Source organism: Prionailurus viverrinus, chromosome E3 (genome assembly GCF_022837055.1).
Source record: "Prionailurus viverrinus isolate Anna chromosome E3, UM_Priviv_1.0, whole genome shotgun sequence".
NCBI lineage: Eukaryota > Metazoa > Chordata > Mammalia > Carnivora > Felidae > Prionailurus > Prionailurus viverrinus.
The window spans coordinates 18214806-18239265 of NC_062576.1; the positions used below are offsets into that span (position 1 = coordinate 18214806).

General features: G+C 49.0%; 3 protein-coding genes across 7 annotated transcripts in view; 2 read left to right on the forward strand and 1 right to left on the reverse strand.

Moving 5' to 3' along the window:
* Positions 1-7711: 7711 nt before the first annotated feature.
* Positions 7712-24460, reverse strand: part of CE3H16orf54 (chromosome E3 C16orf54 homolog) — a 55180-nt gene continuing 38431 nt past the window's right edge. For 2 of the 5 annotated variants that reach the window (XM_047838860.1, XM_047838859.1), the window contains one exon: positions 7712-9558. In XM_047838860.1, the coding sequence (XP_047694816.1) occupies positions 8884-9558 (675 nt within the window). In that variant the 3' untranslated portion in view covers positions 7712-8883. The other 3 variants (XM_047838856.1, XM_047838857.1, XM_047838858.1) reach the window with 3 other exon arrangements.
* ZG16 (zymogen granule protein 16) lies at positions 18113-24373 on the forward strand. Its single transcript, XM_047838861.1, has 4 exons — positions 18113-18198; positions 22938-22999; positions 23184-23316; positions 23989-24373. Exons 2-4 carry the CDS (start codon positions 22945-22947, stop codon positions 24302-24304), a joined length of 504 nt encoding a protein of 167 aa, XP_047694817.1. The 5' UTR covers positions 18113-18198; positions 22938-22944; the 3' UTR covers positions 24305-24373.
* LOC125154691 (zymogen granule membrane protein 16-like) overlaps positions 18119-24460 on the forward strand; it is a 32731-nt gene continuing 26389 nt past the window's right edge. Inside the window, exon 1 of the mRNA XM_047839231.1 lies at positions 18119-18198. The gene's annotated coding sequence lies outside the window, so the exon portion shown is untranslated. The remainder of the gene's footprint in view (positions 18199-24460) is intronic.

Here is a 24460-nt window from a genome sequence, read left to right on the forward strand (position 1 = left end):
TAGCTTGTACACACTTTTCTTTATTTTTGTTAGTTTTGCTATTTTTAAAAAAATGTTTATGTTTATTTATTTTTGAGAGGGGGGAGAGACAAAGTATAAGCAGGGGAGGGGCAGAGAGAGAGGGAGACACAGAATCCGAAGCAGGCTCCAGGCTGTGAGCTGTCAACACGGAGCCTGACGTGGGGCTCGAACCCTCGAACTGAGAGATCATGACCTGAGCTGAAGTCGGATGCTTACCTGACTGAGCCACCCAAGTACCCCTTTGTAAAGTTTGTTTTTTTTTTTTAAGTTTATTTACTTTGAGAGAGAGAAGGAACACTCATGGGAGGGACAGAGAGAGAGAGAGAGGGAAAGAGAGAATCCCAAGCAGGTTCCCACTGTCAGCGCAGAGCCCGGTGTGGGGCTCAAACTCATGAACCATTAAATCATGACGAGCTGAAATCAAGAGTTGGTCACCCAACCGACTGAGCCACCCAGGTGCCTCTGAAGTTCACTTATTTTTAGAGAAAGAGAGAGTGTGCGCACATGAAAGCAGGGGAGGGACAGGGAAAGAGGGGGGAGGAGAGAGAGAATTTCAAGCAGGCTCCACCCTGTCAGCGCAGAGCCCAACGCGAGGCTCAAACCCACAAACCGTGAGACGATGACGTGAGCCCAAACCAAGAGTTGGACGTTCAAATGACTAAGCCACTCAGAGGCCCCATACAACTTTAAATAACAGATCTAATCCCGTCTTCTTGATGTATTAACTTTTGAAAATTGAGAATGTAATTTGATCCCATAAAATTCACCCTTTCAAAATGTTCCATCCAGTGGTGTTTAGTATATTTATGGAGTTGTGGAACCATCCCCGCTGTATAGTTTCCACTATATAATACCCATTCCCCATTCCGTCATCCACTGGCAACCTTTATTCTACTTTCTGTCTCTATGGATTTTCCTCTTCTGGACATTTCACGTAAATAGAATCATACAGTATATGGCCCTTTGTGTCTGCCTTATTTCACCTGGCATATTTCCAAGGTTCATGCACATTGTAGCACACATCAGTAGTTCATTTCCTTTTGTGGCTGAATAGTATTTCATTTTGTGAGTAGACCACATTTTGTTTATTCATTCACCATCGATGCACATATGTCTCGCTTCCACTTTTTTGGCTACTATGAATAATGCTGCTGTGAAGATTCATGGGCAGGTTTTTTGTGCGTGTAAACTTATGTTTTCAATTTCTCTTGGGTATATACACCCAGAGAATTTCTGGATCGTGTTTAACTTTGTCGTTGTTGCTGTTGTTGTTTTAAGTAGGCTCCATGCCCAGCGTGAAGGACTGAATTCACGACCCTGACATGAAGACCCGAGCTGAGATCAAGTGTCCAACGCTTGACCAACTGAGCCACCCGGGCGCCCCAATGTTTAACTTTTTCAGGCACTTGTCAAACTGCTTTCCAAAGCTGTTGGGCCATTATTTTACATACCCACTAGCAATGTACAAGAGTTCCAATTTCTCCACATCCTCACCAACACTTCTTGTTATCTGTCTTTTTTGTTCTAGCCACCCTAGTGGGTGTAAAGTGGTGTCCTTTCCAATCTAGCCTGGACTATTTATGTTTAATGTAATCATTGATATGGTTAGAATTGAATCTATCGTCTTGCTACTTGTTTTTTATTTGTTCTTTGTTCCCCTTTTCCTCTTTGGCTGCCTTTAAAACATGTTTTTAGTGTTTCTTTTCAAGAAAGACGGGGACCGAGAGCAAGCAGGGGTGGGGCAGAGACAGAGGGAGACACAGAATCCAAAGCAGGCTCCAGGTTCTGAACTGTTAGCACAGAGCCCGACGCAGGGCTTGAACTCATGAACTGTGAGATCATGACCCAACCCGAAGTCAGATGCTTAACCGACTGAGCCACCCAGGTGTCCCTTCTTGTGCTTTTTGTTGGAGGTATTTTTTACAATGTTTTTTCCCCCTCCTTTGTTGAGCTATAACTCTTTGCTTGTGTGTGTGTGTGTGTGTGTGTGTGTGTGGTTGCTTTAGGGCTTATAGCATTCATCTTTAACATTCATCAGTCTGCTTTTGATGGGCATACACCACATCATATATATTATAAAAACCTTACAACTGTAGACTTCCATTTCTCCCCTCTTGGCCTTTATGCTATCATTGTCGTGTATTTAACTTTTATATATATTCAACCCCCCACAATATACTATTCTTTTTGTTGAGAAAATCAATTATCCTTGAAAGGCACTTAAATAATAAGAAAATAAGTCATATATGTGCGTGCGTGTGTGTGTGTGTATCCATATGTCTACTATTTACTTTTTTTAAGATTAAAAAACAATTTTATGTAATCTCTATATCCAATGTGGGGCTTGATCTCACAACCCAGAGATCCAGAGTCTCATGGTCTACTGACTGAGCCAACCAGATGCCCCTACATCTAAGTTTATTTATTTTGAGAGACAGAGAGAGTGGAGGAGGGGCAGAGAGAGAGAGGGAGAGAGAGAATACCAGGCAGGCTTTGTGCTGTGAGCAGGGACCTGAGGCAGGGCTTGAACTCACAAACTGTGAGATCATGACCTGAGCTGGAACCAAGAGTTGGGCGCCTAACCAACTGAGCCACTCAGGCGCCCCTACAATTTCTACTATTTCTGATGCTTCTCATTCCTTTTGTCAATCCATATTTCTTCTAGGATTATTTTTCTGCTGCTCAAAGGATGTCATTTTACAATTGCATTGGGTGTGGGTCTTCTGGTTCAGCTTTTGTAAATCTGAAAATGTCTCTTTTTTGCCTTCACTTTTTTTTTTGAATTGAGATGTAATGGACATAGAACATTATATTAGTTGAAGTGTATAATGTGATGATTCGATATCTGTGTATATTGCTAAATGATTACCACAAGAAGTCTAGTTAACATCCATCCCCACACCTAGTCACAGTTTTCTTTTCTTGTGATGAGAACTTTTAAGATCTACTCTCTTAGCAACTTTCCAGCATAGATTACAGTATTGTTAACTATAGGCACCACGTGGTACATTACATCATCAGGACTTATTTATTTTGTGACTGTGAGTTTGTATCTTTGACCCCCTTCACCCACTTTGCCTGCCCCCCACACCCCACCTCTGCCAAAACCAATCTGTTCTCTGGACCTATGAATTTGGGCTTTGCCTTCTTCTTCTTCTTCTTCTTCTTCTTCTTCTTCTTAAGTAGGCTTTATGCCCTGCACGGAGCCCAACATAAAGCTTGAACTCACAACCTCAAGCCCAGCCCCATGCTGGGCTCCACACTGAGCATGGAGCCTGCTCAAGAGTCTCCCTCTCTCCCTCTGCCCTTCTTCCCCACCAATGTGCTCTCTTTCTCTATAGAAAGAAGAAATTTCAAAAAATTTTAAAAAGTGATCTCCAGCTGATGGGTCATGAATCACACGTGGCCCACAGCCTTGCTCCTTTTGGCTTTGGTGGTATGAGGCGTGGCAGCCTGTTCCCAGATGGTCTTAAATCAGGGGGTTCCCCACCTTCACAGTATTGACTTTTGACCCAGATAATTCTTGGTGGGGGGAGACTTTCCTGCATGCTGTGGGATATTCAGCAGCCTCTTTGGTCTCTATCCGCTAGGTACCGGTAGTATCCCCCTCGATGTTACAGCCAAAAATGTCTCCAGACACGCCAAGTGTCACCTGGGTGGGGGGAAGGGGAACAAGAAACCCTGATCTATCTATATCTATATCTACATCTAAATCTATATCTATATAAAGTGACCAACATTTTGCTTGATTTTCACCTAAAAATCTGGATTCTAGCTTCTGTTGGAAAATCAAGACAGACATGATTAGTAGAGCCTAGTGGCTGCTGTCCTACAGACAGGCATATGATCCCTTCCCGCCTCTGTCCCCTGGTCCACTTGGTCACCTATGAGCGCGATGTGGGGCTCAAACTCACAAACCGCAAGATCATGACCCGAGCTGAAGTCGAACATTTAACCAACTGAGCCACCCAGGCGTCCCTCTTTCTTTTTGGTTTTATCCTGGGGATGAATACTGACTCTGTACCCAGGGATAGCTGTGGAGTTGTTCTAAGATAATCCTTTAGTTGATCGTTCTGTCTCTCTACCGCTGTTACTAGGAGTTGGGAATAATGGCAGAACATGGACCGTATCTGCCGCTGTTGGAGGTGGAGAGTCAGGGACTCTCAAGTATGAGACAGATTGCCCAGGGGAAGTGTGTCAGACATCAAAAGCAGTCCAGGACTGACCTCTGAAGAACACAGACCACAAATATCCAGAGAAGATGGCCAGAGGGAGGGAAGGGAGATCAGATTGTGTGTGGAGTCACAGAAGCCAAGCGAAGAAAATGTGTCAAGGAAAGCATCAAAATGTCTAACGCTGCCGACAGGAGCGTATCCAGTGCCCTTTCATTGAAATATGCAGGCCGTGATTTTGGTGAAAGCGGCCTCTCTAGAGTGCTGGAAGCAGGTGGGAGCCTGCATCAGGGCGCAGGCACTCCGGAGAGGAGAAAATGTAGGCAGTTAGGACAGACAGCTCTTTCTGAAAGTTCGACTGTGCGGGAGGTGGGAGGCAACGTGTGGTGAAGGATGGAGAATGAGAGGCTGGATTGGTTGGTTGTTTTATGGTAGAAGAGATTTGAAGTTGTTCACAGAGGAAATAGTCTGGGCTTTGTGACATTGTGAACGGTATAACCTGACAAACACATGCCCACCTTGATGCGTTTAGAAATTCAGCATAAAATCAAGTAAACATCCTTTAAAATGCATAACTGTGTTTAGTAAGGGGAATCCCCGCCCACAAAGAGGAAATTGAAAACCAGAGCTGTGAGGGGGCTGTGTGGTTGTGCAGATCTTGGCAATGCAGGGGATTGGGTTTTATACCCCCCTGGAGATTGGAGATGAGGCCTGGCCTCGTTGGGGCATTGAAAACCGAGACCTTGGGGCGCCTGTGTGGCGCAGTCGGTTAAGCATCCGACTTCAGCCAGGTCACGATCTCGCGGACCGTGAGTTCGAGCCCCGCGTCAGGCTCTGGGCTGACGGCTCAGAGCCTGGAGCCTGTTTCCGATTCTGTGTCTCCCTCTCTCTCTGCCCCTCCCCCGTTCATGCTCTCTCTCTGTCCCAAAAATAAATAAACGTTGAAAAAAAAAAGAAAACCGAGACCTTAATTTAAAGCTCAACCCCTTAAAGGGAGACACCTTCAGTGAAAGAACAGACTAGAAATGGAGCAGCTGGGTGGCCCAGTCGGTTGAGCATGTTCAACTCTGGCTCAGGTTGTGACTCTGGCTCCCACGGTTGGTGGGTTCGAGCCCTGAAACAGGCTCTGCGCTGGCATTGAGGAGCCTGCTCGGGATCCTCTCTCTCTCCCTCTCTCTCCGCCCCTCCCTCACCTGCGCTCTCCCTCTCAAAATAAATGAGTAAACTTTAAAAAACCAAAAGAGTAGACTAGAAAAAAAAAATCTTTCCATTTCCATCAGCTTAGCCAGTATAAAAGAACCATCTGGTTCACCGAGATCTGATGGCAATAGAAAATCTCTCCTGAGAATCCATTACCAGTGGCTTGTCCTTACCTGGATCACCATCTGCATAAAATGATAAATTGAATCGTCAGCCCTGATAAAATGAACAAATAACATAGCTCAGGGTTCATAATACCTTTGAAGCATAGGTAAGGCCCTGCTGACTCTGAGTTCACAGCCCCAAACTAGAAAGCACAAGAGGAAACCATCTGTCATGGATGAGAGTAAGTACCCTCGAGCTCCAGACAACAGAACCATCAAGCAAAGGACGGTACAGTGTGTATATTTTAAGCACCGGAAGACTTGAAAGAAGGACTCAATGCGCGAAAGTAATTAACAGGTGTTAAAAATAAGCGGCAGAGAGGTTTAAAACAGAGAAAGCAGTGGGGCTCCTGGGGGGCTCAGTAATTAAGCGTCAGACTCTTGATCTCGGCTCGGGTCCTTATCCCACCGGTCGTGAGTTTGAGCCCCAAATCGGGCTCTGATGGCGCAGAGCCTGCTTGGGATTCTGTCTCTCCTTCTCTCTGCCCCTCCCCCGCTTGTGCACAAGCGCTCTCTCGTTCTCAAAAAAAAAAAATAAATAAATAAATAAACTTAAAAACAACAACAGAAAGGAGAAAGGGTAAAACTAACTCCTCTGTTAATCCACCCCTCAGTCATCTGTTCATTTTTGGGGGCTGCTAGTAACATGTGGCCCCTGGTCTGGGTTTGGGAATGGACGGGGACTCTGGGCTCCACATCAGGAAGATCACATTCAGCAGTGCGGGCACACACCCCTCTCTCATTTTTTTTTTTTTTAAGTTTATTTGTTTTTGAGAGGGAGACAGAGAGACAGAGGGTGGGGGAGGATCAGAGAGAGGGAGACAGAGGATCTGAAGCAGGTTCTCAGCCGACAGCAGAGAGCCTGATGCAGGGTTCGAACCCGAGAACCTGATCGTGACTCACAAACCTCGAGATCATGACCTGAGCCGAAGTCGGACTTAATCGACTGAGCCACTCAGGCACCCCACCCCTTTTTCATTTTATAGCATCCTTAGAGGTCACAGCTAGAAAAGTTCCCGTAGGGCATCCTGTTCACCTTTCGACTTTCTCGTACAGAAAAAGAACGTGAGTCCCAGCAACGTAAAAATCACTTTTCTGAAGTCTCCGAGCGAGTGGGCGGCAAAGCCAGATGGAGAGCCGGAGCCCTGCCTCTGCTGAGCGCTTGGCAGGCCAGCATCTAAGCTCTGAACACTGTATGTCTGTTTTGTTTCCCTGGTGGGCTGTGTGTTTGCTCCTGTGGGCAGAGTCCCCACAACCCAGTCCCGTCAGCTGATGGCGACAATGAGAAGTGACAGCCTTATCCAGCTCCTGAGTGACCGAGATGGGAGGGGGGCTCTGATCTCTATCTTGTGTCAGTTATGTGTCCCTATCTCATGGCACCTCCTTCCACCCCTGCTCCTGTCACCAGAGAGTCTGAGCTCCTTGCGAGCCGGGGCCGGGCTGACGCCTCCATCCCCAGGGCCTGGCTCAGAGACGGTGCTCCGGTGTTACTTTGACTTCTGGCACCCAAAGAGCGAGCGGGAGGTCCAGGCCCTCCTGAGCAGGAAGGAAGAGCTGACTACAGCTCCCTGCCCAGCAGCATTTCCTGCGTGTGAACTTGGGAGGTTCCTGGCCATCAAATAGCGCAGGGTGGCTGCTCCCCGTGCAGAACTCTCAGTCTGTCTCAGTACTTCCGGGGGGAATGTCTCAGGATGGTACTCGAATGTCTAACACTTTCTTAACACTTGCTGACCCATCAATTCTCTTTTCTTTTAACATAGAAACAACATGGGGCACGTGGGTGGCTCAATCAGTGGAGCATCCAACTTTGGCTCAGGTCATGATCTCACAGTTGTGAGTTCGATCCCCACATCGAGCTCTGTGCTGACAGCTTAGAGCCTGCAGGCTGCTTTGGACTCTGTGTTTCCCTCTCTCTCGGTCCCTCCCCCACTCACCCTCTGTCTCTGTCTCTGTCTCAAAAATAAATAAACATTAAGAAATTAAAAAAAAAAAAGAGCAGACCCCTGGGTCAATGAATGCTACTAGCAGGGAGGGAACAATATCTACTTAGAACGTAATATCTTTGTTTAACCTTGTATTTATTTTCATGTTTTACTTTCTATTTATGGCACGTGATAACTGGTTTTCCATTTGCAGAAGTGATACAAAAAAATGTTCCTTCTAAAATCAATTTATTCAGCAAATAGGAAATCATCTTAAGGAAAAATATGAAGTAAATAATAGTACAGGTGGTAAAGTGATAAGGCAAAAATCCTAACATTCGTGACTGAAGTTTGGGAAATCGGGCCCCCCTTCCCTCCCCGTGCCGGGAGTGCATCTCCTTTTCCTCTCCCCAGCTCCTGGCTCCCCTCCCAGGGGGCGGCCAGCTGATACAGATGGCTGCGGAATCAAGGACATCTCTGGGCTCCATTTCTACCGGGTGAGGCATTATAAATAAGCCTGTCATGGGGCAAATCTGTCTGGATTGATCCAGCAAGCTGGGAGGGAGGATGGCCAGAGGCCGCACACCGGGAGCTGCTCTTCCCCAGGGACAGTGTTCCTTTCCACATTGGATCAAACTCCGATCGCTTCGGCGGGCCTCCCTCACCCCGGAGGGGTCAGAGTCAGCGGGCTGCCATGTTCAACCTTAATGGGACGGCTGCCCCCTGACCTCCCTTGACTCGAGGTCCTAGCTGGAGGCAAGGAGGGGCCTCTCCAATTTGGCTGCCCAAGTTTCCTGTGGCAAGTTGGGGGTCAAAGCTACAGTTGGGATGTAATAAGACGCTCCTTTGCCTGGCCTTGACCTCTGTCTGTGTTTTCCTGGAGGCATGATCCGTGGCTCTGGGAGGCTGGCTTCCTGTCCTCTCCTGCTGGCAGGACTGACCCTGGTCATCTACATTCAGTCTGTTCGGCAGCCACAGGACCCCTGCACGCCGATGTTGGCATCTTAGGTGCACAGTGAAGGTGGAAGCTTCTGTGACGATCCTATTTCCTACCTGTTTGGTAGCTTGAGATCTTTCTTAATCTAGAACATGATTTTGGCGACTTCTGGCCCGTAGTCGGCCCCACCTCCAATTGTCTGTGCCGCGACCCTGGGCAGCCAGAGAGATACTTCTGGGCTTCCCCTGCAGCACAGGCTCTGTCCATGCGGTGCCTGCCCAGCCCCAGATCCAGGGAATTGAAATCCAGATGTAAAAGGCCTTGGGAGGGGTGTTCTTCCCTGTGGGCCCAAGTATGAACTTGGGCTCTTACGCTGGAGCCTCAGGGTCTTAAGGCCTCAGAGAGACCCTCTGAGGTAAGGGCTTCCTCAGTGTCTTGGAGAGGCCAGTCCTCCAGGCCCTAGGGAATCAGAACCCCACGCTGGTCCGACCTTCACGCCTCCAGAAAGCAGAGATCTGCTCCAGGGTGACCCGAGGTTGGAGGCCCCACTCCAGATCAGAGCTCCCTAGCCGCTGCCTCCGGGTCTGGGGGCTCCCCAGGTGCATGCTGGCCTCTGGCCTCTGTTCAGGCTCAGCCCAGCTCACCAGGCCCGGAGCATAGGGCCTCTCCTCCAAGGCCTGGGGCCCCCAGAAGGTGCTGCGGACTGGGGCCCTGGGTGGGCTCTGGAGGCCCAAGGAGCTGGGAGGGGAGAGTGGGGCTATAGGGGCAGGTGGGGCTGTGGCTCGGGCCTCCAAGGTGCCTCCAGAGATGGGAGGGTCTGGGGCCCCATCCATCAGCAAGGGGACCGCAGAGCCATACCAGTCTTCTGAGCGCTCTCGGGGGGTGCCCCTGGGCTCGATCCACAGTTCTCCTCCGGGGCGCCAGACCAGGGTGGGTGCACGGTTGCTGGGGTCTGGGTGCAGAGAGCGGCGGAAGAGGCGTTCGGCCAACACAGCTGTCGTTACGAGGAAGAGGGCGGCGAGGGAGGCCAGGGCCAGCATGATGGGGATGCAGGGCCCACAGGGCAGCGGGGGCCATGTAACCAGCTCCGACTCAGGGAGTCCCTCCACATGCCCAGAGGGCTGCTCTGGAGTTGAGGGCATCTGAAGAGACAGGGGTCAGGAGAGGAAGCACATGAGACAAGGTCAGCACAACCTATAGGAAGAGAGAGGCAGCGTGTGTCCAAACAAGAATGAGGGGAGAGACAGAGGCCCGAGCGGCTCCGCATCCGGCCTGGGAAACAGACCCCAGCAGACAGAGGAACAAAGAGGGCCCAGAACGGCGAGAGATAGGCAGAAGGTTGGAGAGCCAGGATCCCACCTTGGTCGGCAGCCGGCCCTCCTGCTCTGGCTCCTGAACCTGCTTCCAGACGCCCTGTCCCCCACCCCTACTCCCGCCACCCAGACCCCGGGGTGCCTCAGACAAAACTGTAAGGGCCCCCAGAGATTCTTTCCTGCTGTCTAGGCTCCCCCCACGTCTTGCTTGGGCCTCAGAGGAAGTGGTGGGTGCAGAAACGAGAAGCTCCCCTCCCGACTCCCACCCTGCCTGTGCGCCCCCTCCCACCGCTTGGCTGGCACCTTGGGTGCTCCTGGGCCCTCACGACTCTCCTTGGATTTGGTCTTGCTCTCTGCAGGTTCCACTGAGCTTGCTGTCCTGCCAGGTCCCGGCGCCACCTCTGCACCTGTCCCCGCCTCTCCTCTCCGGCTCTGGCCCCGGGCCTGGCCAAACGTGCCTCCCTTGTTTGACTCTGCCTGCTTCTCTCTGCCCCCCAGGTCTGCCACCTGCAGGGGCCCTCACCACGCCTCACCTTAACTCAGGGCGGCCCCAGGGCTCCTGCCTCTCCCTTCAGAGCACTCCTCCTTGTGCAGGGTGTCAGGCAGTTGCCTCAGATGAGGCCGGAAGGGAGGGCACCACCTGTTGCTGGGCAACAGTGCCCCAACTCCTCTTGCCCCTGGGGAGTGTTTCCAAGGCAACCTGGGGGGATGTGGTCAATGTGGTGGGGAGGCGTTTCCTGGCGAGAGGTGGGGCCGGAATGGGCAGTGGTTGTGTTGAACTCAGTCTCACCCCATAGCCAGGCCCCAGGCCCCTCGCTCTGCCTGATCTCGAGGTGTGGCCCTGGCCCTGGCCTGCCCACTGCACCCCTCCGAACCCGCCCCTGCCATCCAGCCCCCTCCTGCTTGACCCAGCCTTCCCCATACTTTTCATGAATATGCATCTCTTCGTCTTTAGGCCAGTTAGCCTCAGTTTTGGTTGGAAGCCATCTGTGAGGTGAGGCGTGGGCACCAACAAAGTAGGCCTCTTGGGAGAATTCTGTCTCCAAGACCCTGAACATTTGCCCTCCGGCCTCCCTTCTCCTGGGGTGAGGCTCGGAGGAACCTGGGAGCAAGGAGTGAGGAGGGAGTGTTGTTCAGCCACTCGGCTCCCTTCGGAGATTGTCTAGTTCCACTCGCTCGCTGACAGATGACAAGCAGGCCCCGCACACGGGTGACGTTGTGCCCCAAGTCACACAACCCATGTATACGGGAGGGACTGGAGAAGCATAGGTATAAATTCCTGGTCTGGCAAGCAACCTGAACACAATCCTTACCAGGTATTAATATTTGCTTTTGCAAAATGACAGCCATTTCATGAGAAATGCTACAAAAATATGTTGCAATGTTAGTGTCTTACAAGATGGTCACAAGGGCAGCCTGACTCACATTGGTCTGGCCCGGTGGTTTTGAGGAAAGGGCCAGAAGGAGCACAAAATGTGGCATGGGATGGGGGTAGGTGGAAATGGAGAGTCCCGAGGCTCCTGGCTTTACGACATATGCCGAAACCTGATGTGATTATAATCCGATGAGATCATAAGCCTTAAAATAAAACTGGAACTTGGGGCGCCTGGGTGGCTTCGTCGGTTGAGCATCCAACTTCAACTCAGGTCATGATCTCACGGTTTGTGGGTTTGAGCCCCACATTGGGCTCTATGCTGACAGCTCGGAGCCTGGAGCCTGTTTCAGATTCTGTGTCCCCCCTCTCTCTCTCTGTCCCTCCCCTACTCTCTCTCTCTCAAAAATAAATAAGCATTAAAAAATAAAATAAAATAAAAAATAAAACCTGAACTTGATACCACTGAGATGGACACAAAAAATGGTTAAGATTGGGGCGCCTGCCTGACTCAGTCGGAAGAGCATGTTACTTTTGACCTTGGGGTCATGAGTTCAAGCCCCACGTCGAGTGTGGAGATTACTAAAAAAATAAACTTAAAAAAAAAAAAGGTTGAGGGAACACCTGGGTGGCTCATTCGGTGAAGCATCTGGCTCTTGATTCGGCTCAGGTCATGATCTCCTGGTTCATGGGTTCAAGCCCCAAGCTTGGGATTCTCTCTCTCCCTCTCCCTCTCCCCTCCCCCACTTGCTTGCACACACTGTCTCTCTCAAAATATATAAATAAAGTTAAAAAAAGGTTAATATAATAAATTTTGTTACATGTATTTACAACAATAAAAAATTTTAAGTCTAAATAAATAAGTAAATAAAATCTGAAAATTATGTATGTTCTGTTTTAATCAGTGATCCCTTAAAAAAACAAAGCACTAAGGGCACCTGGCTGGCTCAGTCGGTAGAGCATGTGACTCTTAATCTCAGGGTTGTGAGTTCAAGCCTTATGCTGGGGGTGGAACCTACTAAAATAGAATTTAAATTTAAAATTTAAACAAAACAAAACACTAGAAGGGTAAACATTATTAAAACCAGGAAGATCCGACATGATGTGGAATCCAAATGGGATGTTTTTGATTCTTAACTATCTCTTACCACTTAAAAAATAGCTTAACATTTTTGGAGGGTGCCTGGGTGGCTCAGTTGGTTAGGCATCCAACTCTTGATTTTGGCTCAGGTCATAATCTCATGGTTCATGAGCCCCGTATTGGGCTTTGTGCCAACAAGCGGAGCCTGCTTGGGATTCCTTCCTTCACTTCTGCTTAGATCCCCCTGTCCAATCTAGCCACCAGTATACCTTAACAGTTCTCTGCAGCCAAAGCTCACAGGCCCCATCAGAAGATAAAGGGACCTGGGGTACCTGGGTGGCTTAGTCGCTTGAGCGTCTGACTTTGGCTCAGGTCGTGATCTCACACTTCGTGAGTTTGAGCCCCGCATCGGGCTCCTCACTGACAGTGTGGAGACTGCTTGGAATTCTCTCTCTCTGCCCCTCCACCACTTGTTTTCCCTCTCCCTCTCTCTCTCTCTCTCTCTCACTCTCTCTCAAAATAAATAAATAAACTTAAAAAACGAATAAGTAAAAAAAGAAGGTAAGGGGACCAGAACGATCTCAAGGAAGCTAAGTATGTGTAGGGGCAACTTCCCACATGGCCACTTGTGAATGGCACATGGGTCCCTTTTCTCTGCCATGATGCCACTTGGAAAGTCACTGAGGTCCATTCTATACTGAGGCTTTCTGTAGCCAGCATCTGACCCCACACCCTGTGATACATGGCTGCCCACCAGATGTTCCCAGGAGAAAGGAGGGCCCAAGGGGCTGCTACAATTTTCCCAATTCCTACGCGAAACGGGCCTGCCTGTACAAAGGTTCTTAGTCTGATTCTGGTGGAGATGGGTGGTCTCAAGAAAATGTTAAGCTTCATCCCCTCCACAACATACTTGGCTGTCACAGCCCCATTCATCACAAGAGTTTTACTACCTCCATAGGCAGTTAACCACTGGTGATCCAATTGGAGGATCCACTTGTAGCCTGGGTGCGGGAGACTCATCCCCATCCAAACCCACCCATCTTCTAACACCCCATCCCAATGCCAAAGGGTATCAACAGGAGCCCAAAGGCATCACTCCACTGCTGTACTTTCTACATGCACAGGACTCAGTGGCCAAACTTCGTTTATTATTATTTCTATTGAACTTCACATGCTATGAAGTTCACCCAGTACAGTAGTAGTGGGTTTTAATATATTCATAAGATTGCGCAACCATTACCACTATCTAATTTCAGGACATTTTCATCACCCCAGAAAGAAACCCTGTACCCATTAGTGGTCACTCCCCATTCCCTCCTCCCCCAGACCTTGGCAACACTGTTTTCTTTTTTCAAAATATTTCTAAGTGTTTATTTTTGAAAGAGAGAGAGAAAGAGAAAGAGAGAGACGGAGCAGGCAAGGGGCAGAGAGAGAGGGAGACAGAGAATCCAAAGCAGGCTTCACGCTGTCAGCGCAAAGCTGGATGTGGGTCTCCAACCCGTGAGCCACCAGATCATGACCTGAGCTGACGTTGGATGCTCAACTGACTGAGCCACCAGGTGCCCCAACAACTGTCTGTTTTCTGTGTCTATGCATTTGCCTCTTCTGGACATTTCATATAAATGAAATCACATAACCTGCAGCGTTTTGTGCCTGGCAGCTTTCACTTCACATAATGTTTTCAGGGTTCATCCATGCTTAATGAATCAGTACCTCATTCTTCCTTTTTTTTTTTTTTTTTAATGTTTATTTATGTTGAGAGAGAGACTGTTGGGGGAGATACAAAGAGAGAGGAGAGAGAGAATCCCAAGCAGGCTCCACACTGTCAGCACAGAGCCAGACACGGGCCTCGATCCCACAAACCATGAGATCATGACCCGAGCTGAAGCCATGAGCCAGGCGTTCAACCAGCTGAGCCACCCAGGCGCCCCAGTACTTCATTCTTTTTTTTGTACAAAAGCTGAATATTTTAGTGTATGGCTATACTACATTTTTATCCATCCATCAGTCGAGGGACACGTGGATTGTTTCTGCTTCTTGGTTATTGCAAGTAATGCTGCTGTGAACAGTCATGTATAGGTTTTTGTGTGGATATGTTTTCAGTTTCTCTTGGGTCTATAGCTGGGAGTCAGACCTCACAGTCGGATGGCAACACTGTGTTCACCTTTTTGAGGAAGTGTGGGTGACCAAATTTATAACTGCTGAGTTCATCCACCTCTCCTTACTCTCTGCTCCGGGCCCACCCTCCGACAGCAGCAACGGTTCCACAACTTCTTCCTGCACCGTGTTGGGTCCACCGTGCACTTGGCTTCTAGGAAACGTGTGGAGGCCACCAACCTCAGGCAAGAGGAGAATCAACCGTCAACAGGCATGAGGGAAGACAACCCTTCAAGAAGATGGCTGCGGTCCTTCCATGCTCACGCCACCCGTCCTGGCTGAAGCCTAAAGACCTCTTCTTATGCAATGATACTGTGACCAGAGTTCTAGGTTTTGTGTTTCAAGCTGCCTTCATTCACGCACACCCAACCCTTGTCTCACCCCTGCCTGCGGAGCATGGTGTGCTCGGATCTTGCCACGCTTCCCTGGCGACAAGAGGGAGTAGCCAGGAACGGTAGGGGAGGAGGGGCAAGTAGAGGAGCTCATGACTTGGGGTCCGTGTCACAACATGAGCTACAGTCTGAGGTCTCCAAGCAGAATGTCAGTAAAACGTTGCTTTGCAGGGGCGCGTGGGTGGCTCAGTGGATTAAGTGTCTGACTTCAGCTCAGGTCATGATCTTGTGTTCTGTGAGTTTGAGCCCCATGTTGGGCTCTGTGCTGACAGCTCAGAGCCTGGAGCCTGCTCCAGATTCTGTGTCTCCCTCTCTCTCTGCCCCTCCCCTGCTCACACTCTGTCTGTCTCAAAAATAGACATTAAAAAAAAAGTTGCTTTGCACTTCAGAAGGAGGCTTCAGCGGCTTCAGTGGATGAAGGAGCATACAGCCAACCTGTCAGCCAACATCTCCTGGCCATACGGAATTAAATCGTGTTCTCTGCTCTTGTGTTCTCTGAAAGGCACAACCCCAGGTGGTGAGGAGCAGAGAAGCAGACGGCCTATGACCACATTTTATACTTGGAAACTGAGACTTAGGAGGATTGAGTAGCCCAACCGGGGTGACCAACCATTCCCATTGTGCCTGGGGCCATCCTTATTTTTATTCACTCACTCATTCATTCATTCATTCATTTTAAAATGTAAGCTCTATGCCCAACATGGGGCTTGAACTCATGACCCCAAGATCGAGAGCCACATGGTCTACTGATGAACCAGCCAGGCACCCGGGACCATCCTGGTTTTAGCACTTGAAGTTCCACATCCCAGAAAACACTTTAATTCTGGGTCAACTGAGAAAGTTGGTTGTTGTCATCCAAAGTCACACAACTCAAGTCCCAGAGCTGAATTGGAACCCAGATCTGACCGTCTCCAACCTCCTGCTGCTGAATGAATGACTTACTGAGCAGGTCAGTCATAAGAAACACCTTCAGAGTTTCAACAGAAAGGTCCAGGCACTTCCGGTTGTTCTTCCCTTCACCCTCACCCCCTCTGCAGTGGGGTCCACCCTGCTGAGAGTCCCAGCCCTCACCCGGAGCTATCTTGCTGCCAGACAGGGGATAAACACAGGGCTGAGCTCAGGAGCTTTTTATCACTGCTCAGGGCCTGCTGGGTGGCACCTACCGGCTGCTCAGGATCCCAAGAGTCAGAGATTCCAACCTTGAGAGCTGTGAAAAATGATAAGATTGGGGGTGCCTGGCTGGCTCAGTCAGAGGAACATGCAAGTCTTGATCTCAGGGTCGTGAGTTCAAGCCCCACGTTGGGTATTAGAGATAATTTAAATAAATAAACTTTAAAAAATGATAAGAATGAATTAGAAAGGTCCCAAGTGCCACCTGTGTGGGGAAATCGGGGAAGGTGGAAAGAATCTGGGCTTTGGAACCAGGCAGCCCTGGGATTAAATCTGAGGTTCCTGGCTCCACAGCTGTTGAGACCCTTGGCAATCTATTCGATTTCCATTTTTTCATGAATTCCCAACTTGAAGGGTTGTTGGAGGGTAATATTAGATAGTTTATATAAAGCACCTCTTAAAGTAGGCATTCAGCACTTCTGTCCCCTTCCATCTTGGTCTAGCATTGTTGCTCATCTTTGAAAGGCCCTAAAGGATCTGTCCTTTCACATCTGTTCACCCACCTGAAATCTTGTTACCACTCAAGATTGTTCTATACCAACCATCAGATTCCCCCGGGCTCTGAGCCTCCCTCCCTCTTCTCCCACTCCACTTCTGGTCCATCCCATTATACTTCTTTTCCTGGAGCCCACATCCTGGAGTCCCCTCCTGACCAGCCCTACCCAATCTCACTCCACTTCCTCTATAACCTTGACTTTGTGCTGTATTGTTCCAACCACTCTCTTCCTGGCATTTGCCAGCCTTGTCCCCCCCCCCCCCACACACACACACCTTCCTCATAAAGCTTCTGCCTGGAACCAGTACAACTACTTTCCTTTTGTCCTGTTAACAGGTTGGTGAGCCACATTGGAGAAAATCACACAACTGACCACGTGTAGTGCCCCCACCTCCACCTGGTCCCTCAGTCATGCTGTCATGTGGATCTGGGCAACGCTCTCTCTCTATCTCTCCTTTCCCTACTAGCTTTGCCCAACCTCGACTTTAACCATCAGCGCGGATACACTTTCTCTCTCTTGTGCAGAAAGCTGAGGCCTTCAGGCAGGAGCTCTCTGCCTTGTTCATTCTCAGCCTCTGAGAGTGGGGTTGGCCATGCTCACTCTTGGTTCTGTTCATGGCTTGCCTGGGGATTCTCACTGGCTTCCTCCAGTCCTGTGGGCCCTGTCTGCCCTGGTACTTTCTTCCCTCAGTGAAGGATGGTGTAGCCCACTTACTTCGTCCTCTGTGCTGATCTTCCTACTTTGTTCCAATGTCTCTATTCCTCCTAAGCTACTGCTCCTGGCCAAGGCGCTTCTATGTGCCTAGCAATTTACTAACCCCTCTTCTCTTCTCTTTTCTTCTCTTCTCTCTCTTTTCTTTTCTTTCCTTATTAAGTAATCTCTATACCCAACATCAGGCTCGAAGTCACAAACCCAGAGATCAAGAGTCAGATGCTTCACCAACTGAGCCAGCCAAGCACCCCTGAGCACATTGCTATATCTCATTTAATCCTGTAAAGCAACCCTTGAAGTGGATCTTATCCTTCCTTTTGCAATGAGGAAACTGAGATTCAGAGACTTTAACTTGCCAGGGGAAAGCGGCAAAGCCAGGCCTCAGCCCGCTTCTCTCTTTTCACTGTGCAATTCTGGCATCTGTGACCACACTTCCTGGCCACAGCCAGGATCCTTGTCCCCTCCTCTGGGTTTGACTGAATCCCTATGCATCCAGCTATGCTCCTTCCCTGCACTCTGAAGACCAGCTTGATTAGGTTTGCCCTTCAGGAGAGTGTGAGCCCCTCTGGGGCAGGACACTTCATTTCCACTTTCCCAGGGCCCTCAGTAGGTGCTTTTGATGTTCAGTTCAAGCTACCTTGGCCTGTGTATCAGTGGTCTCCGGTTACTTGACCATTTTGCCCTTACTCTTTTATAAGATGCGTAGACATGATGAGGTGATGATACCAGAGAAGACACGTGACATCCTCATAACCTTGATATGATAAGGCCAGAGTTGAGAAGTACTAAAATCAGTACGTCTGGCCTCAGGCGGACACACACCTTTAGTTTGCCTGCAATATATTCAATTGGGGGGCGGGGGCGGAAAACCAAACCTCACGATGTTAGCAAATGTATGGAAGGCTAGGAAAATGTGATTTAGGTTTACAACAAAAACATGAGGGGTATTTAGGAATTTTATGATTTTCTTATTTCCACAGGATGGAGCCACTCCTTAGACGATGAGAAACAGAGAACTTCCTTGGCATCAGGCAGTGTTCTGGAACTTTACGTCCATTAACTATATCATAACCACAGCAACCTGAGGAGGTAGGCAAAATTATCGCCTTTTTGTTTGTGTGTGTGTTTTCAGACGAGAACAGAAGCAGAGAGAAGTGAAATACCTTGCCCCAGGCACCCAGCTTCTGAGTCCAGCCCTGTCTGTGCACCTCTCAAACACTCCACCCCGCGTCTGTCTTAAAAATAAACAACAATATGTGTATATATATATATATATACACACACACACACACACACACATATATATATATATATATATAACAGGTTTCCAAGTGACTTTAACTTTAGTTGTCCAAATCAACCTACACAAATATCTTTCTTTGAGGGGTGCTTGGCCGGCCCAGTAGGACAAGCATGTGACTCTTAATCTCAGGGTCGGGAGTTCAAGCCCCATGATGGGTATGGAGATTACTAAAAAAAAAAAAAAAAGCATAAACTTAAAAAAATTCTTTTTGCAAGGGGGCGCCTGGGTTGCTCAGTCGGTTAAGTGTCTGACTTTGGAGCAGGTCATGATCTCACAGTTTGTGAATTCGAGCCCAAATCAGACTCTGTGCTGATAGTGCGGAGCCTGCTTCTGATTCTCTGTCTCCCTCTCTCTCTGCCCCTCCTACACTCATTCTCTCTCTCTCTCTCTCAAAAATAAAGAAATAAACATTAAAAAAATTCTTGTGTCAAGTTGTATGATGCATTTGACAAAGATCTCCAGGATCTGAACTAAGCTAAACCATAAAAATAAAGCTAACTGCAGATGAGAAAGACAAGGCCTGCCCTCATCAACTTTATCTGAAAGAAATGAAAAAGAAAGACCATATTTTGTGAGAATTGAAGAGAGAGAAAAAAATAAACATTTACTCAGTACTTATGTGTGCTAGATCTGTGCCAGGGGCTTGACACAAATTGGTTAGACTCATTATCTCCTATCGCAGATGAACAAACTGAAGTTCGAGGATCATGGAGGAAGGGCACGAACCAAGCTTTAAGACAAGTCTCTTGCTGGGGTTCCTGGGTGGCTCAGTCGGTTAAGTGTCTGACTTTGGCTCAGATCATGACCTGGGGGTCAGTGAGTTTGAACCCCGTGTTGGGCTCTGTGCTGACTGTTCACAGCCTGGAGCCTGCTTCGGATTCTGTGTCCCCCTCGCTCTCTGCCCCTCCCCCACTCATACACACACACACACACACACACACACACACACTCTCTCTCTCTCTCTCTCTCTCTCTCCCTCTCTTTCAAAAATAAATAAACATTAAAAAAATAAAAATCTTACCCTTTGAGAGAGGTAGGTTTTTTTTCAAGGATTTTTTTTTTTAACAGCAGTTCAGAATAGGGAAGAAACTTTTATATTGTGAGTCAGTACATGCAGTATAGAGTATTTGACTGAAACAGTATTTTAGGAAATAGTATTTAGTCTTGTTACATGTGATGCTCTTACTTTCTCTATTTCACTTTTCAAATGTGTTGGTCTTGGGGCACCTGGGTGGCTCGGTTGAGCATCCGATTTGGTTTTGGCTCAGGTCATGATCTCAGGGTTGTGGGATTAAGCCCTGAGTCTGGCTTTGCGCTAAGCATGGAGCTTGCTTAAGATTCTCTCTCTCCCCCTCTACCCCTCTCCGCGACTCACTCTTTCAAATTAAAAAAAAAAATGTTGGTCTTGGGGCACCTGGCTGTTCTAGGGGTCATAGGTTCGAGCCCCACGTTGGGTATAGAGATTACCAAAAAAAATAATAAACTTAAAAAATATGTTGGTCTTGAGCCGTTAAAATGATTTTGTGGTCCACTAGTGAGTTAAGACCTACAGTTTAAAAAGCACTGTCCTGGGGCACCTGGGTGGCTCAGTCGGTTAGGCATCCGACTTCGGCTCAGGTCATGATCTCACGGTCCGTGAGTTCGAGCTCTGTGCTGATGGCTCGGAGCCTGGAGCCTGTTTCGGATTCTGTGTCTCCCTCTCTCTCTGACCCTCCCCCATTCATGCTGTCTCTCCCTGTCTCAAAAATAAATAAACATTAAAAAATTTTTTTAAAAAATAAATAAAAAGCACTGTCCTTGAGGATTTTGGTTGATCTTGAGTCCTTTAACTTCTCATGTTCCAAATGCAGAAATATAGACTCAAAGAAATAGTGACTTCTGTTTTTTAAAAATATTTATTTTTGAGAGAGACAGCATGCATACAAGTGGGGGATGGCAGAGAAACAGAAAGGGAGATACAGAATCCAAAGCAGGCTCCAGGCTCTGAACTGTCAGCACAAAGCCCGATGCGGCGCTTGACCACACGAGCGGTGAGATCATGAACTCAGCCGATGAAGTCAGATGCTCAACCACCTGAACCATCTGGGCGCCCCTGAGCTGCCATCTTTGATATCCAGTGTTTGGTTCCATCCTGTGGGATATACTCCTCATAAGGAAGACGAAAGACAGACAGTAGTAAGAGGAGACAGAGGAGAGAATTAGAGAGAGAGCTTGGGGGAGGAGAAGAGACAGAGAGAAGAGGCAAAAGGAAAAAGGTATGGAGACAGTGAATACAAAGAACAACCCTTAGAGCAGGAGATGATGGGGAAAGATCAAGACAAACAGAAAGAGAGAAGTAGGAAAGAAAGAAAACCAGAGAGAACAAGAGAGACAGAACAAAACAGCTGGAATGAGGAAGTAATCTCACCAGGACTTGCTTGTTTTGAACTTGAAGCAGAGATCAGACAATGCAACCCTGGCTGCCCTCCTTGCTCCCAGAATCTCCAGGCCAAGAGCCCTGTCCTATTTCCGGCTCCTTAGGTTGGGGTTCCCTGGCTTTCCTGGGAGGAGTCCTCAGTCCTAGATGGTCTATGAGGGGTGGATATTCTGTTTGTCCAGCTACTAGTCATTAATCACCAAGGCTAATGACTCCAGCTTTTCCCTGGGCTCCACCCATCTCTCTGCTTGGGAGGGCCCGCTGACTCAAAGAGCCAATCCTAGAGGAGTCAAGAAGTAGGACTCAGGAGTCCATCCTAGAGACTTGGGTGGAAGAGAAGAGCCTCAGAAGAGAAGAAATCTATGACATCAAGCTAACCTATGGGAAGGAGCTGTTGCCCCGTGTGGGCTTTATCCCCCAGAAGATTCAGCCATGGCTCCCAGGAGCCCTGAGGGCCTTGAGACCAGAACTTCCCCCAAGGGAGGAACCGTGTACCGTTACTTCCTCAGCGTCCCACATGCCTATTGGCCTGACTGCCTGTCTCTCAGGAGGGAGATCGACAGGTGTTAGTTGTCCACCTGCAGCAACACATTACCCTTCTCAGAAAAGTTTTGTAAACAGTCTGGCAGATTGAGGATGGATAGATGGGGGAAAAAAAGCCAAGTACGGCAAAATATTAACCATGGTAGAATCTATGTGGTGTGCATATGAGTGTTCACTGTACATTTCTTTCAATTTTTCTCTATGTTTGGATTTTTTTCATATAAAATAACAGGAAAGAGGAAGAAAAAAATTGTATGGAAAATAGTAGACACTCCTAAGTACAGGGCATAGGGTGTATCATCCCTTCCCATGAGAGTTTAGATTTCAAATGTAGGACAATGAGGACAATGTTTCTCCTGAAAGATGACAGATTGCAGGTAGGAGCACCTGTAGAACACCCAAATAGGGGGGCGACAACCTTAGACTACACCCAGAAGAAATTAGTAACTTTGGCCACCCAAAGCTGCTGGCTCTTCCGTTGGTGACTGTTTCCTCAAGTTTATTCTGTCCATCCTGATACCTGGGCCTTGGCCCAGAGAGGACACCACTCTGACAACTGACCCCACGAGGCTGATCATGTTTGCTCAGGAGGTGAAGTTCACACGATAAAGAGCAGGGGGAGGGCTTGGACCTGATATAAAAGATCTGGAAGTCTCAGGGGGGTTACTTTGCACCTGGAACTGCCAGGTGAGGGGTGACAGAGGCCTGAGCTAAGATTTGAGTTAGGGGAAATTCAAGCAGAGCTGGACTGCCTGGAGTGAGTGGCAGGGGAGACCTGTGTGGCAGGTACCTGGGGCGTCTGAGGGAGGTGCAAAGATATCTGGGTCTCAGAGGAAAGACTGGAGATACCTGGGATGCTCGGGGTATCGATACAGCCAGATTTGTGTTAGTGGAGAAAGAATTATGACAAATAGACCAGGCATCTGGAATCTGATATCTTGAGCTGTGGTCCAAACTCGTTGTGCAGTTTCTCAACTGTTCCGATGCTGGTATTGGCGGTCTCATCTATAATCACCCTCACTGCCTGGGTGACACAAAGACGCACCCCTAAAATGCTCCTTTCCTTCTGATTTGAGACCTGGCTGAAGCTAGGAATTTAAACTCTGCCCCAGATATACCCCAAGCCAGGCCCGTGTATCACAGGCAGGTTGCAGTTAGGTTTTGCTCAGAATCCTGGTTTGGTAAACTCAACCATCTCTATGGTTTGGAGATGGCCTCCACTTCTTTGAAACTCTTTTCCTGCTTTGTGCCAGGAGGGACCAGGACTTACACGGGTTGGTCCAGACAGAGGCTTAGATTTGATCTTCTGACTCAGGATGGAACAAGGGGCCGTCTTCCTCGAGACCAGGGAGGACAGAGGGGTTAAGGACACCGTACCTGCCAGGAGCAGGACTAGAGACTAGGGGCAATCCTTTCTGAGCCCAATACTGGGTCAGTTAGGTCTGAGTTGAGGGACAAAGAGGGCCAAGTCTCAGTTGGAGATCTAACCCAGGGAAGCCTGGGTAAATGAAGTCCAATGGAAACAGGGTGAATGAACCTTGACATGCTCCTTTCTTTCCCCTCCAGCCCCAGAATGTTGACCATTACTCTTCTTGCCCTTGTCTGCGCATCAGCCTCAGCCAATGTCAGTAAGTGAGAGGCCAGAAGACCAGTATTAGCGTCATGGGAAGACAGCTTCCTGCTCTGCCAGTGGCCAAGGCTCACAGGGGCTGGCTTGGGGTGGTGGGCATCGAGTTGTGGGAGGTGTAGGAGTGGTGAGGAGGGACTGGAGCTCTTGAGATCTCTCCTTCTGACGCCTACTGTCCCCTCCAGTTCAGGCTAGGTCCTCCTCCTACAATGGAGAGTATGGAGGCGGTGGAGGTGAGCGATTCTCCCATTCTGGTTACCAGCTGGAGGGTCCCATCACTGCCATCCGTATCCGGGTCAACAGATACTACATCGTAGGGTAAGATTCTTTGTGTGTCTGTGGTTTGGGGATCCTCTCCGATCTTACCACACTGGAAAGTTCTCAGTCACTTTGGGTCACATCTGTTTCAGTCAACAAGTCCCAGGGATAACTTGGGATGTGAAAGGTATCAGGAGGCTGGGGTCTGAGGCCGGTGCTGCTACAGCCCTACAGCCCCCAGCGTGCACGTCTTGGGCAAATCTGTAGCACAGCCACTGAGGCGCTGGGAAGCTGGCTACTTTGGCCCCACCTGAGGTGTAGGTCCCCTTGGGCATCCTCCATCTTGGATGACGCCTCTCCCCAAAACATGTATCCTTCTGATCCTGGAGCAACAGAGTCTCTTCCCTGATGAAAGCCATCCAGAAAGGCCCATCTGCTTCTTTCACGTAGGGGTTGGGGGCACAGCAGGAACCTAGATTTCAAACTGAAGATCTACCACTGTCTGAGGGGCTCCGGCCAAGTTACTTTTCCTCTCTGAGCCTATCTGTCGGCAAAAGGAGTTGAAGTTTACAGTGGGACATCAAGGGCTCCCTCATCCCTCACACACCTTGGGACTGGCAGGGGACCTGTCATCTCTGCCACCAGTTTGCAGGTCTCTCGGCTTGTAGGCCAAGAGGTCCTGAATTCCAGTCACCCTGCTCAGTCTTCCCTCCCTCACCACCCCCCACCCAGCCTCCAGGTGCGCTATGGCAAGGTGTGGAGCGACTATGTGGGTGGCACCCAGGGAGACCTGGAGGAGATTTTCCTGCACCCTGGGGAGTCAGTGATCCAGGTGTCTGGCAAGTACAAGTACTACCTGAGGAAGCTCGTCTTCGTGACTGACAAGGGCCGGTACCTGCCTTTTGGGAAAGACACAGGCACGAGTTTCAATGCTGTCCCCTTGTACCCCAACACCGTGCTACGCTTCATCAGCGGCCGATCTGGTGCCCTCATCAATGCCATCGGCCTGCACTGGGATGTCTATCCCAGCGACTGTGGCAGTTGCTGAACCACAGCCTTGCCCTGGGCCGGGCACTGCAGTGGGGCTGTGAGAACTACCTTACCACCAACCCCACCTACAGGGTTCAATAAAAATAATAATAAAAGGACATGGCTGACGCTAGAGTGTATGTGGGTGTGTGCAGCTGGGACCCGCCTCCTGACT